We start from the raw sequence: 15,024 nt of genomic DNA on the forward strand, positions 1-15,024 counted from the left end.
GGGGCAGTGCGTTACGATGCACTTTGGTCGCATTGACCAAGATGTGAATCATGTAAAATCACGTGTCTAGGAACAGGCGAAATATGACTTTGAAATACCTTTACTGTATATTCAGTCCTAAAGAAATGGAATTTGTGTGTCAGTGACAGCTCTTGAGTATTTTTTTTTATCGTATAGAGTTGAGGAAGGGCTGATTATGAACGAAAGGAATAAGGAGTCCTATGATATTGAACTACTGATGACTCGCTATGTAACACAGCATTTGACCTATGACCCTGGTAAAACAAATTTAGCAACAAATTTTACCATGCGACGCAGTTTTTTTACTCTCTCCCCCCTTCCTATAATTAGTTGAGTTGATAATCGTGAATATTTTCGTAAATTAAGAAAAATACAGGTAACACTTTAGTGACAATGGACGCTTTGGGGGCGACTTAAACCAAAATAACGGGAATTTTCTAGATAAGCTGAATGTGTACCGCGTCTAACGGCCGTTGCTCTATTTAGGTTACGAGTTAAAACTTATTCCGATCGGCGATCAACTTAATATAATTTCTTCAGCGTGGATAAAATGAGGCAATCTTTGTTGGGGAAGTCAGCAGGGAATTTTCTATGGAATGCGGAATTTCCATCGTTAATGGAAGCCCGCAAACAGAGATGTGATCTGCCAAACGCTTTGAATGAGAAGACAAGACACCATTGCTCAACAGAAACGGAATGGATTGTGGTTATTATTTGGCCCAATATTAATTGGTTATTAATTGGCCATTCAAATTGGGATAAAATATTACGCTGTTATATTCTTTGGGTCTTTCGGTAAAGTCACGCAGATAGGTTCAAAGAAACTGACAAAAACTACGACGTTTCGATCGCAACACATGCGGTCATCACCCCTTCTCTTGATGACGACCGCTTGTGTTGCGATCGAAACGTCGTCGTTTTTTGTTAGTTTCTTTGAACCTATCTACGTGACTTTACCTAAAGACCCAAAGAATATGAATTCCTGCAGTCACGAAAGCTTTAAGCCAAGATTTATTACACTGTTGTAACGTCAACACTGTTGTTCATTCAAAGCTATAACGAAATAAAAAAATACACGTACAAAAATAAAATAAACATTAAATTATTAACAATTAAAAAAGCCTCTAACAGTGGGTTTGTTCAACTTAAAAAAAGCAAAAAATGCTCTTCTGAATTGTTTTAGCACTCCCGGCAAAATATAGAATGTACACATATTTATGTACATGGCAACCAACATGTACATATACATATGCACAAATGTACGCAATATACACAAATGCCATAAAGTATATACACACAAATACATGTGTATACCAGAACACAAATGCATAACACATATGCCATTTCCTGCTTACTTATATATACACACGCACACGCGCGCACGCATTCGTACATACACACACGTGTGTAACGTACATTATACACGCAAAAATCGTACACCGTATTCTCACGATTATGACGCACTCTTTTCCACTGCATTGCAAAGCAAACATTTGGGGGATGCATCTGATAGTCGTCTATATATATGTGTGTGTGTGAGATGATATTTGTATACCTTGATCCACCGGACACAAGTTTCGGGGCTGAGTCTTACGTTCTGGCGCGTCTTATAAGCTTGAGAATACGGTGACTGTGCGGAGCAGTTAAAATCGCACGTAGGCTGCATATGTTAACAATAACCATTACAATAACCGTCTCGGGTCATACTAGTGCATCACAAATTCGCAAGCATAACATTGCCATTGCAGGACCTCTGACATTTTTATGTAGAGTGGATTGTTCTGTATCATCTCTATGTATATAATCGTTATCCGTCATTATCATATATATATACGAGTTTGTATACGTGTGTGTACCGCATGATGGCATTGACAGATACACAGCATTCACACTCGTGTGGGAGTTAGGCTGAGGATGGGGGACATGGGGCAGGGCAACCCCCCCCACCCCCTCACCTTCCCTTGGTATTTCCTTATTTAGTTATTGCTTTGTTCTTGGTAATTTACGTAAAGGGTGGCAGGGGGAGCCCGATTGACGAGAATTCAACTCTCCGTCCACCTTTTGTCAGACGCCTTCATGAGTCGAAACACATTTTTTTTTGTTCAGCTGCGTGCGAACGAGGTTTGAATGTGTGCGTAGTTGTGCCTGTGTGTAAAAGTGTGTGCACGCACAATTGCACGTCAGTGTTTGTGTATATATATATTTGTGTGTGTGCGTGGATGTATCTCTTATGTGCGTACAATGGTTTCTGTGTAGATCTGTCTGTCGAGACGCATGTGGTCTGCCCCTTGTACGCTGCTGCCCGTCTCCGTGCAACGCTGTTTGGTCTGATTGTTGGCGTTTGAGCTGTTGGTTGCGTTTCACCGTTTGCACATTAAACCGCATCTTTCCCCAGGCTTCCTCGCCGGCCCAGATGAAAACCTGACGCGCATCTCTGCCTGGGCCGCACCGTCCCTTTCCCATCCTCACGCCTCCCTTCAGACGCCGTGGTTGGAAAACCGCAGCCGACTTCGACCGTAATTTCCATCGCACATCCCATCCGATCCGTGCTAGCCATCGCCCCACCGGGCAGTGCCGAGCTCACGCCACCTCACGCTCGCCATGCTCCTCTTGTTGTCATCACCACCACCAATCAGCTCTCTGCCACTTCGACGTTATCAATGTATTCACTTCTCAATTTCACGTTAAGCTTGCGCTTGCTTGCGCTCTGCCCGACAGCGGAACCGACCCCGGGCGAACGGCAACTTCTCTTCCCGTGGCGGCGCTGTGCCACCGCGTCACCTGCTGAGCCCAGTGGGGTCGGCGCCTGCCGCATCGCCCCTCTTGTGGGTGGGCGACTCCTGAGCACGCATGAGCAGCTGGCTGGCGCTGCCGGTGCTGGTGGTGGTGCTGGTGGCGGCGGCGGCGGTGGCCATCGGAGCCCTGCGCGAGGTCACCCTGAAGCCTCCGACCCCGCCGCTGACCAGGTGGCGTGGCGACACCAGTCCCGAAACGGCAGCAAACTCGCGGCTGAACTTGTGCGTGCTGAGCAGTGAGCTGCGCAGGCTGTGCTGCTGCTGTCGCTGCTGCTGCCGCTGCTGCTGACGTTGCTGCTGCTGTTGCTGCTGCTGCTGTTGCTGCTGTTGCTGCTGCTGCTGTTGACAGGGCGAAGACGGGGACACGGACCTGGCCGTTGCTTCCCGCTCGCGATCCCGGAATGCCAGCGAGGCACCGTGTCGCGGCGACAGCAGCCCCGCGACGTGCGCCTGCAGCTGCCGGCCGTGGCGCGGCGACACGAGCGCGCTCAGCCGGTAGCGGTGCGGCGACGAAAGGCCGGCGATGGCCGCCGCCGGGCCCCCGGTGGTCACCGGCGGCCCGCAGCAGGACGAGTGCCCCGACGCGGCGGTGGTCACCGTGCGGTGCTGCTGCTGCTGTTGGAAGGCGGCGGCGGTAGCGGCGGCGGCGGTGGCGCGTCCTGTCGGCGAGTGGTGCTTGGCGGCACGGCTGCACGGGGGCAGCGAGGAGCTGCGCTGGGAGGAGCGGTGCAAGCGGCGCGAGAAGAGGCCCCCAGGGCCACCCCGCAGGCTCTTGGGGGATGACTGGGGGCTCCGGGGGGACTGCGGGGACCTGCGCCGTGCGGGTGGTTAACGGCAGCGACGGTGGAGTTTAGTCGACCGTCGCCAACAAGCAGCAGAGACAGAATCTGAATCTCAGGCGTTACCTTCGGGCATGCCTTGTTTTGTGACGTTTGGTCAGTTCAATGCATTTCGTCACCGATAGTCTGAACAATGATGCCAAGGACTATTTTGTTACGCATCAATGCATTGCTTAGAGTCACTGGGGATGCTACAATTCACCACACTATGAAATAGAGCGGTCTGGAATCCTATCACGAACCTGAATCGTGATAGCTCTTGGGAGGAGGGGTTGAATGGTCAGAAAACGCACACACAGGAATTCTAACGAAAATCATATTTTATAGAATGTTATTAATCCACTGCTGGATGAAGGACTGTGTGGGGGCAGTGTCGTTCATAGGGGCTGCTTGTCCACACTTGCTCGTCTGTGCAGGTTGGTTAAGAAGTCACAATTTGAATCTTTATTTAGACCGGAGCAATCCGATGAGCTATGAAGCTTTTTGTCCAAACAGGTCAGCAAGTTGCAACAAACGATGCAAAGTACGTCAGTGCAAAAGAGAGAAAAGGTAAGCAAGTCACTATAAATAAATATAAAAAAGCCTATGTCATGAGCGAGGCAACAGACCACTTACCTGACACAAGCGTACGTGTGTAATGATAGAGCGCCATCTCCTGTTTGGTCGATGCTTACCTTTACGTCATATCTGTTGGACGGGTTATATCTAGGGGAAAGGTTAATGAGAGGAGCTAGCCGGGAAGCTGCTGGAACCTTCTAGAACCTTCTAGAAGGTTCCAGGAGAGGCGTGGCCAGAGGCGGGGCTTAGCCCCGCAAACGGAATATAAGAGGGGGCAGCGTTACGTTCGGGGTCGGTGATTGAAGATTCAAGAAGGAGCTACACGTTGCTGCTGCCCAGCCATCTCCATCGACCACGTGGCGGCTCGTCCACCCAGCCACCGCCCGCTCTCAGCACGCCGCCAGCCAGCGGCGAGGTGGAGGGTGGGCGAGCGCCATGTGGCACGGGTCAGCGCAACTCGCGGAGAACAACACGCCATCCGCGAGCGAGAGAGAGAGGGAGAAGTCGGGTGTAACCAGAAGCTTTAATATTAGTACACATGGGAACGGACAGTCAAGAAGACAATCGAGGCCTCTGATTGGTGCAGGGAGGCCTCAAAGTCGATTGGTCAGGAGATGAGATTCAAAGGGATTGGAGGAAAGATGAAAACGTAAAAGGCGGGAAACGAGGGTTGACTGTAGGGCCGACGGTTGACAACCGTTGGAGGAGGAGGACGAGGATTGGCTGAAGGGAGTGGGGCGAGAGAGGCTTCCAGAAAGGGGGCCCGGGGAATATAAAAGGGGATAGCACAAGGGGAGGGGACAGTTGGAGAGGAGACGGAGTTCAAACACCAAGAATGAAGCCCGGGCCTGGATATAGTGCTGTGTCTGAATGAAAGGCTTCGAGTAAAGTACAGCGTGTGTTGGCGTCACTACACACATAAATACGTATTGTCACTCGTCACCGATTTTTTTGCCATGGCGGGGAATCAAACTCGGGGAGCTAGCGTGCGATGAGCTATAATCACTCGACACGCGTTTTTATACGCGTTAAAAAGTCTCCACTCACGATCTCTCTTATACGCAGCAAAACGGAGTTTGCGATGTGAAATTGCGTTCCAACAATCCGGGTTCATTAACGGGCTAATGTCTGCGCTCTCGTTAACCAGTAAATTCTTGAGCTCAAAGAGCACCATTCCATAAAATATAACAGTATTGATAGCAGTATTGATTTACTGAAGACATGTATTTGTCCATCATGCCAATTTATAAGTAAAGAATTAAAAGTAGTACAAATGAGCAAGATGCTGCATCTTTTTTTTTTTTACAAAATGCAGCTTCGTGTTCTGGAAGTGGGCCTGACCGGAGCAGGCAAAACGAATTCAATGGCATCAACTAACAGCTCGACGTCCACCACTTACTTCACTGCCATCTGTGGGCCAAGTGGGAGCTAAATGAGTGAGCACCAGAGCGCGTGCGTTCGGACAACGCGAAGGGAGAGAGTGACGGGGTTGCGAATGTACGAGGTAGGCATGTGTCATTGTCGGGCATGAACTACGCGTGAAATAGCGTCTCGGAGGGCCATGGGCAGGTTCGTGACCTCACAACGTGCCCCAGCAGTTTGTAGGTGGACATTCCGGAATTAAATTAATAATGGGGCTTTTTCTGCAGAACATTATACATGCAGAGCTGGGGTGATTCGTTAACCTCGTCAATTACGTGATCAAGATTATAATGGACTACTTTTTCTTTTTTTAACATTAGCCGACTACTTGGGTCCCTTTTTAAAAAACGCACTCGTCATCCACATCCTTCCTCGTGAAGGCACGAAACACCCTGCAAGCCATGCCAATGATGTCACCAGGCCCTGCCCCATCATCACGGTGATGATAACTTCCTCGCCTGGTATACAGGATGTTGCGGGGGTTCGATCCCGACCCTGACGCCTGGATATTTGGAGTTTGCGTGTTCTACCCATGGTTGTGTGGATTTTTCTCCGGGTCCTCCGCTTTTTCCCTCCACATGAGAAACATGCATTTAGAGGATTTGGCTGAGATAAATGTCCACGTTATAAGCCAATTTATTGGGCTATCATTTGAGCTACATACCTCAGTGGGCCTTACCTGGTAAAAAAAAAAGTTACTTTCGTGTTTTTTTTACCTTGCCAAAAGTAGTCTATTATAATCTTGATCACAGCACACACTGGAACGGAAGTGAAACGTTTTCCCTCAAACTCTTCTGGCGTTATCCAGTTGGCCGAGTAACCGATAACCGGTAGGGTAATCAATATACGTACATCCGCCCGACACTTTCACTCAACAGCTCACCTGGCCTCGAAGGCTGATTTGGTGGGTGTGCGCGTGGGGGACTGCTGCGGCGTGGCCGGCCCCGACCCAGGCAGGCTCCCAGCCATCACCGACACGGGCCGCGGGATCTTGCTCCTCCACGTGGGCGACCGCGGCGGGCTGCCACTCTCCTCCCTCTCGTCGCCGGCCTTTGCCTCCTCCCGGCGGCTCGCCTGCCCGCCGGCCTTCTCATCGGCCCCCGCCTTATCGGCGGGCCCGCACGGCAGCAGGATGGCCCTGAAGGGGCCCTGCCTCTTGCCGGCGAGCAGGCGCGATAGATCGACGGGGTGCAACCGCCGCTGGAACAGCTTGTCCTTCGCCGACGCCAGCTGCAGGGCGGCGCCGTCCTCCTTGTGCGTCACCGGCACGGGGATGTGGCTCTTCTTGGAGGCCGCCGCTGCCGCCGCCACAGCCGTAACGGTCGTCATGGCCGCCGTGGTGACCGAGTCGACGAGGCCGGCGCGCAAGGAGATGCTGGCGCCGTAGTATGGCCCTCCGTCGCGGCACGGTCTCACGCTGGGCCTCAACGCCAACGACGACGGCACCACGGCGAGCGTTTCCCTCTTGGACTCGCCCTCGAAGCTGCGGCGCAGCTCCGCCTGCGACGACATCGTAGCCATTGCCATCATCGTCGTGTCCTTGCGTTGCTGCTGCGGGGAGTGTGGTGGTGACGCTTGCACCCTCTCGGGGCTGAAGGCACGCCCGGTCGCCTGCGTGCTGCCCCGCCGCCGCAGCAGCCTCTCAGCAGCACCAGCGGGCCCTCCCGGCTGCAGCGCCGCCCGAGACAGTGTCGGTGAACCGCCCCTCTGTTCGTCTCTGCCGGGCACCTCCAGCTCGATGGCAGCCGCCAGCGGCCCCGGCGGCCACGGTTTATCATGCGGCGTGAGCGCCCCGGCGGTGGCGCCGGCCCCGGCCTCCTGGTCGTGCGCCGTCGAGTCGAGGGCGGCGCCAAGCGAGCGGGCGCCCCGCGCGTCGCCCGGCGAGAACGTGACGAGTGTGCGCGAGCCCTCCTCGTCGTCCGCGTCCGCTTTGATGGTGGACGAGCGGAAGCGCTCGCCGTCTTCTGCGGGGACGGCCGTGCGGCCCGACGCCGCCGCCACGGCGGCTCGGCCTCCAGAACCGGCGGGCAGGTTTACGGCGGCGGTGACGAAGGTGGCGGTGGCGGTGGCGGCGCTAGCGATCCTCGCCCCGAGCGATTCGCCGTTCCGCCGCTCGGCGTCGATGGCGCCGTTGCTGCGGCCGCTGGCGCGGGACGAGCGGCGCTCGGAGCGGCTGCCGTCGCCGTGGTCGGAGAGCAGGGCCAGCGAGCGGGGCACCTCGGCCGCGAGCGCCGCTTCTAGGCCGCACGGCCCGCGGTGGCGTTCCGTGACCGTGCCACTGCCGCCAGGGTGGGAGACGAATTCCAGGCTGGAGGATGCGCGCATCGCGGCCAGCGGTGTGCGCATGTCGGACACCTGTGGGGGGGGGGGGGGGGGGGTGGGGGTGGGGGGAAATAAGCAGCAAGGAGAAGAGCAGGGCACGGCTTGTAAACAGTTGAGCCGAGAGATGGCCATGTGGTCAAGAGTGTTAAAGTGCCGAGCCAGCATTGCTGAGATCCTGGCCTTGAATACTGGTTTGTAGCCACCCGTGATTAAACCGAATTCTTAAGTGTAGCGAGGTCGATGACATAAGACCAGTCATCTCTGATTCTTATTTATCTATTACTCATCATACATTCACTTTTGTTCTTTCACTCATTGCCTGATTAATTCACCCATCATTGTGTCTTTCTATCTCAGTCTCTCACCCATTCCATCTCTCACATTCTCTCATTCACCCTCTCTCTCTGGGGTCCCTCCTTTTATTCCTTCTCTCTCACACACCACCTCTCGCGCCCTCCCCTCCCCATTCCCTCTCTACCGACCTGCCCTGGCGGCACTCCCATCGCCCTCCACCCGGCCCTGTCGGCCGCCCCCGCCGGGTCGAACCCTCGTGCCGAGTAGAAAACCCCGAGCGTGGTGCGACTCCGTTCCAGCGTGGACTTGAGCTCCGGGTACGCGCTCAGCCGCCACACCAGCCCGCCGGCCGCAGCCGCCACCGCCGCCCTTGCTCCCCTCTCCTCCCCTGAACCCTGGCCCTCCCGGGAACCCCTGTCCGACGTGGCAGACCCCGACGTGGCTTCTCGCCGCCCCCCGTTGCCTGGCGAGTCTCGGTCCTCGTCGGAGACGTGCAGCACCTCGGGCTCCTCCTCGTCCTCGCTCGGCTCCGTGCAAGCGAGCGGCCGCCGGACGTCTCGCTCGGGGCCCGCGCCGCTCCCGGCGGGGCCGGATGGCGAGGGGCCAGCGGCGCCGGCGGAGGCGGGCTGCGCTCTGCCGGCGCCGGAGATCGGAAGGAAGTCGCGGAGTTCGCCCTCCTTGTCGACGAGTACCCAGTCGTCGCTGGGGGCACCGCCACACACCGACACGAAGCCGCTGCTGGGGTTCGCCTGCTCCGGGGAGGCGGCCCCACCGGCACCAGCGCCGCCCGCGCCAGTGGGGCCTGACACGGCCTCGCCTGCACATGGAATAATAATGATTTATGTTTTGATAGAGTTATTTTCATGGATAAATGTGAACAATGGGTTTAGTGGTGTGGCGTAGTTGCCGTGGCCCATGCTCCCTTCTGGACGCCTGTGCAGTTGCAGGCTCAATAGCTACACCACAGTATCGTCTCCAGCAATAGCGCCACTCACCCACATCAATATGAATAAGATAAAGTTCGCCGCCATAAAATCATCGAAATATATTCAGCAGTCACCTTCACTCCTGGGTGGCACCGCAGCCGCTGTGGCCTCGACGCTGGACTTTCCGCGTCCGTGGGCGACGGCGTCGCCGAGCGAGGCCACGCGCGACGATCCCCCGCCAGCCCTCCGCTCCGCGTGCCCCGCCGAGCCTGGGCCTGCCCCTGACCCCGACCCCGCCCCTGCTGCCGACGCTGACCCGGAGCCGTGGAGCGCTGCACCCCGATCATCCTGCGCAGTCGCACCCCTGCAGGAAAAATGGCACGAGAGAGAAAAGAAGTTGTCCTTGAAGATTTAAGCTGGGCCTACTCCTCTGTGTGTGTGTGTGTGGTTGTCTCTCTGTGTGGCATCCTCTACTGGAGCAGACAGGGAGAGAATATGCTGTCCGTACAAGATGGTCCCAGGCAGAAATCACATTGGGGCTCCACAAGGCGATGTCGGATAACCCTGGCAGGCACACCTGAGGAGTTGCTACAATGTTTGCGGTTCCCTTTCTTGATAAAGGAGAACCCCCCCCCCCCCTCCCGATCTGCACCAGGGCAATTTATTTAACATTTGCATTTAACCGTATGGACAACAACTTTCAGAGGCATGCGCAGATGACAGGATCTGCCACTCTGCTTCGGATGAGAGCGTGGCGGCCCCCAGCGATGACTGGGCGCTCGTTGACGAGGACCACCGCCGCCGTGGGTCTCACCTCGCCTCGGCGGCACAGTCGGCGCGCGCCGCCTGCAGCGACGCGAGGAGGTAGCGCTCGGCCGAGTCGGGCCCGTTGAGGCCGACGAGCTTCCAGCTGAGCGGCCGCTCGCCCGGCAGCCGGTCCCGCAGCACGGCTTCGAGCTGAGCGCGCGCCAGCGGCGAGCCGCACACCCCGCCGGGGCTATGGTCCTCCTCTGTGCCACACTGCGTCTGCAGTCAACAACGGTCACAGGGGCGGGTGAGCGAGTGAGTGGTGCAGTGAGTGAATGAGTGAATGGGCAGGTGAATTATTCAATGGGTTGAGTGGACGGTTGAGTGCTAGACCACAACATCCTGCTTAGTAAAATAAGTTGCCTCGGTTTTTCCAAAAACACAGTAAAATGGTTAAAAAATTACCTCTTTTCTCGCACCCAAACTGTATTCACAGAGGGTTGGAGGTCAAACAGTGTTAAGATAACAAAAGGGGTTCCACAGGGTTCCATTCTCGGCCCCCTCTTGTTCTCTCTTTATGTAAATGACTTGGGCACTGAACTGGATTATTCCAGGGTAAATCTTTTTGCAGATGACACGGTACTAATTACTGCTGGCCGCTCTCCGGATGACGTGATTGCTAAGCTCCAGAGTGATTTCAACAAACTACAACATCAGCTAGTTGCTCTTAAACTAGTCCTAAATCCTGCCAAAACCAAGGTGCTATGCTTCTCACCAGGACTAAAGTGGGAAGTTATTTTTCCCCAATTACATACCTTAAATAATGATCAAATAGAGCAAGTCAAGATCTATAAGTATCTTGGGGTCATCCTGGATTCAAAACTGAATTTTGAAGATCACATTGATTATATTGGGAAAAAGACAAAAATTAAAATTGGTTTTCTATATCGACACAAGCACTGCTTCCCCCCTATGTTCCGTTTGGAATTGATTAAAGCTACCATACTGCCTCTACTTGATTACTGTGACATTGTGTATAAATCAGCCCCAAGTACTGTACTGAAGAAGCTTGACTCAATGTATCACTCGGCCTTAAGATTTGCATTGAACTGCCCATATAGGACTCACCACTGTGATCTCTACATTGGGTCAAACTTAACATCTCTGAATGTTCGACGGCTTGTGCACCAGATCTTATTTATTCATGATGTACTTGCAAAAAAATCTGCAGATTACCTGCTGGATCTCGTCTCTGTTTCAAAGAACAAATTTGACCTAAGGTCTACACTCATTTACCAGCTTAATATTCCCTATTGCCGTACATATACTGGAGGAAGGGCCTTTGCTATTGATGCCCCCAGGGTCTGGAATGCTGTTGCAAATAAATTGAAACTTGAGTCACTACCTATGAGATCTTCACTCAAAACTGCTTTAGAGGAGTTGTACACCCCTAGCTGCCAGTGCTACTCAGTGACCTAAAATAAAATGTTTCGCTCTGGATGATCGCTACAAAGTATGACCTGTGTTTTGATTTAGTGTGCTGATCTTAAAGGTGCATTGAAAATTTACAATACTCCGATTGATGCTCCTGCTGTTGTGGAGTGACTCATGCAGCCAGCTATGGCTGCAGGGTTTTGGTAGTACATGTTGTTTATGCCATTTATTGTGAAAATTCCGTCACAGTTCCTATGATTGCTTTTTCATTGCTTTCATGGCTTTATTTTGGTGATTTCGAAAAGTGTATTGGTTTAGCCATGTTTGTGTTGTTGTAGTACAGAGTTAGACTGATGGCCTTAATCTAAGTTGTCTTGTGGTTGTTGTTGTTGTTTGACTTGCATCCCACTGGGATTTTTGCACACAGCGTTGGTGTACGGTGTTTTTTCGGCAATATTTTTGCTGTCTTTTCTTGGATTTTCTGTTTGCACTTAGTCACATATTCACTTTAAGATGTTTTTTGTTCATGTTTTTTGTTTTTTGTTTGTTGCGGTTGCACCCGATTCAAGAGCTGAATGGCTCACAGGGCTATACCTAATAAATGAACTTGAACTTGAAGGAGTCCTCCTCCTCAACCTCCTTTCCGTTCCTCTCTTAAAGCTCACATGCTCACCTCTTCTCCATTGCCCATTCTCTTCCCCTTGCTTACCCCCACCGACCCTTCCATTTCTTCCCTCCCCTCCACCCATTCCTCATTCCATGCATGCCCCTGCCATCTCAATAATTAATTTATACTTTTAAAAAAATGTTCAAAGCGCCTTAAACAAAGGCGCTCTCCATAAATGTAAAATAAGATGAGGTGTAGGATGAGTAAATGATTGAATGAGTAGCAGACAGACGGAATGATCACGTAAATGAGTGGATGTGCGAATGAGTGTGTGAGTAGGTTGGCGAGTGAGCAGGTGGAAGATTGAACTAAAAGGTGAGTGAGCTCACGATGAAGCGAGCATGTGAGCGAGCATGTGAGCGGGCACACGAGTGAGCGAACGAGTATGTGAGTGAGCACACGAGTGAGTGAGCGAGTATGTGAGTGAGCATGTGAGCGAGCACACGAGTGAGTGAGCGAGTATGTGAGTGAACACACGAGTGAGTGAGCGAGTATGTGAGTGAGCACACGAGTGAGTGAGCATGTGAGCGAGCACACGAGTGAGCGAGTGAGTATGTGAGTGAGCACACGAGTGAGTGAGCATGTGAGCGAGCACACGAGTGAGCGAGCGAGTATGTGAGCGAGCACACGAGTGAGCGAGCGAGTATGTGAGCGAGCACACGAGTGACCGAGCGAGCGAGCGAGCAGGCATCACGCTTCGGCTCGCCTTGCAGATGTTGATGCGCAGGCGGTTGCGGTTGAAGTCCGTCTCATCCCACGTCTCGGCCTCCAAGTTGAAGGCCATGTGAGGCAGGTGCGGCCCGCCGGCCTCGGCCCCCCTTGGTGGGGGCCCGCCGGGCTGGGCCGACCCCCCGACAACGCCGCCACCGCCCCCAAGGTTGTCCTGGTCGCTCAGGTGCTCGTCCTGCAGGACCTCGTCCGTGTTCTCGCGCAGAACGTCCGCACCGGGCTGGGGTGTCCCCGCAATGCTGCGACGCGCACACCCACGCAAAGGTTTTGCTCTGGACGGCCGTACAGACTCCTGGGGCCGGCAGTTGTTTTTGTTGCAGAAATCGGCAGTGAAATATATGTACCTAAGAAGCGTCGCTTCTTTTTTATTTCGGTGGACGAGAAGCCTCGAGCGTGACGGCGACTACGACGAATGCCCAAACCCAATGCACTCCCGACTGTGACGAGACGGCATGAACGGGTGAATGAAGATGTGGACTGAGATGATTCATAGTTTGAAAATTAAGAAGAGGTTTTAACCCTTTCTGGCAATAAAACAGGTGTTGAGATGTTCAAACACAAAATAGAAACCTTTTGCAAGGAATCAAGTCTGCATTCACCGCACGTACTTGTGGTGGACATGCAAACAAACATATATTGCATTGTCTTTGAAACTGATCGGCCTACACCAGAAACAGCCTTCCTTATGGCCTCGTCTCACCAGTGTCAGACCAGAGAACGCCAAAAGGTGAACAGTGCAAAGACAATGCAACTGAGATGATTCAGTTGTGTTATTAGAGACTGCAGTGCGCAGAGGAAGACCCTGTATATGTACACAAAATATTGACCACTTACCCAGTTCAATGATTGGCTGACACGATAAATAGTTGTGGGGTGGGGTGGGGGAGTTTCAGGAAATCGCACGGCCCTCACACCAACATCGCCCGCCCGACCGCCCCCGCCTCACCGCTGTTGACCGTCACCGCGGGGGCCTCACCCGAACATCGCGGCGGTCTGACGGGTGAAGTGGTGCGGCGGCGTGGAGGTGGTGGTGCTGGCCAGCGACTCCTCGAGGCCTCCCTTCTCCCAGTCATACGGCTCGTTCTCGGTGATGCTGCGCTCGCGCATGCTGTGCTCGAACACCGACATCAGCAGCTGCACAGCCAGTGGTGGCGGTTGTGGCGGTGGCGGTGGCAATATTTGTGGTGGTGGTACCGGCGGTGATGGACAGAGACACACAAATGCAAAGCCACACACACCGCTGATTAGCACGGTTGGCGACGTACGGCGCGAACAAAGTTCAACATACGTGCTCATATCAACACTTACATCACGCATTTTTTTAAGTAAAAAAGCGATGTTTTTTTTCTCGACAATTATTTTAGTTAAACGTGGGTAGCTCATCAGCAATACCATAGGTCCCTGGACCCTTGTGGTCAATATGAGCCACGCTCAAATGTCTACGATGTCAATTACTCAGCTGCTGCGACTGACAGACAAATGAAGTTTATTAAATGGGGACAGACGCTTGAAGGAAAAAATGCAAAATGTTACATTATTACATGTGTGTGTATACATCTGTGATTGACTGAGTAAACAACTGGGGATACAAAGACGGCCGGCTGTGGTGCTGGCCAACCACCCCCCTCGTGTGCCATGTTGGCCTTCATAGGAGCCGTCCATAAACGACGTCACGCGATTTTGGACGATTTTTGACCCCCCCCCCCCATCGCCACACGGCATCGCAAAAAGTCAGACCCCCCCTCAAATATGACGTCACAAAGCTCTGCCCCCCCCCCCCCCAAATAAAACATGCTTCAAATCGCTTTAAACTATTGTCATTGTAGTGCGTATTTAATGTGGCGCTGCACTCTGATGTTATAGTAGAACGTGTTGTCTATATTTATTTAAAGTTGCGCATTTTGATGTGACATCACATTTCTCAACCCCCCCCCTTGCCACACATCGTCACAAATGTCTGACCCCCCTCTCCCCCTAGGTGTGTGACGTCATTTATGGACGGCCCCATAGGTGCTCGCTGACAGTTATTGCCCGAACAGTCTGTGAAAAGGCGATGCGGGAGATCTCTGTATGTGTATCTGTGTGCACACACGGATTCCAAAATTCCAAAAGTTTGATTCCTGTCCACGACGCCCCGTGATCTTGCCGGCAGATCAAAAATAAACATTGCTCGTACTTGGTGTACTGTGGGCTGTCGTGGTCTCGCCTTGCAAGCGATGCACCTGGTGTCCCGCGATGAGCAGGCGGCCTAAAATACGGGCGGTGCTGGC

The 15,024-nt window shown here is 53.2% G+C and overlaps 1 protein-coding gene across 2 annotated transcripts in view; it reads right to left on the reverse strand.

Moving 5' to 3' along the window:
- Positions 1-1,006: 1,006 nt before the first annotated feature.
- The window catches only part of LOC133341335 (tau-tubulin kinase 1-like), a 41,750-nt gene continuing 27,732 nt past the window's right edge, over positions 1,007-15,024 (reverse strand). For both annotated transcript variants that reach the window (XM_061549874.1, XM_061549875.1), the window contains 7 exons: positions 13,731-13,888; positions 12,732-12,993; positions 9,992-10,203; positions 9,312-9,541; positions 8,440-9,068; positions 6,519-7,990; positions 1,007-3,627 (listed from right to left, as the gene is read on the reverse strand). In XM_061549874.1, the coding sequence (XP_061405858.1) occupies positions 2,799-3,627; positions 6,519-7,990; positions 8,440-9,068; positions 9,312-9,541; positions 9,992-10,203; positions 12,732-12,993; positions 13,731-13,888 (3,792 nt within the window). In that variant the 3' untranslated portion in view covers positions 1,007-2,798. The remainder of the gene's footprint in view (positions 3,628-6,518; positions 7,991-8,439; positions 9,069-9,311; positions 9,542-9,991; positions 10,204-12,731; positions 12,994-13,730; positions 13,889-15,024) is intronic.

Source organism: Lethenteron reissneri, chromosome 11, assembly GCF_015708825.2.
Source record: "Lethenteron reissneri isolate LAM-NWPU_2019-01 chromosome 11, ASM1570882v1, whole genome shotgun sequence".
Classification (NCBI taxonomy): domain Eukaryota; kingdom Metazoa; phylum Chordata; class Hyperoartia; order Petromyzontiformes; family Petromyzontidae; genus Lethenteron; species Lethenteron reissneri.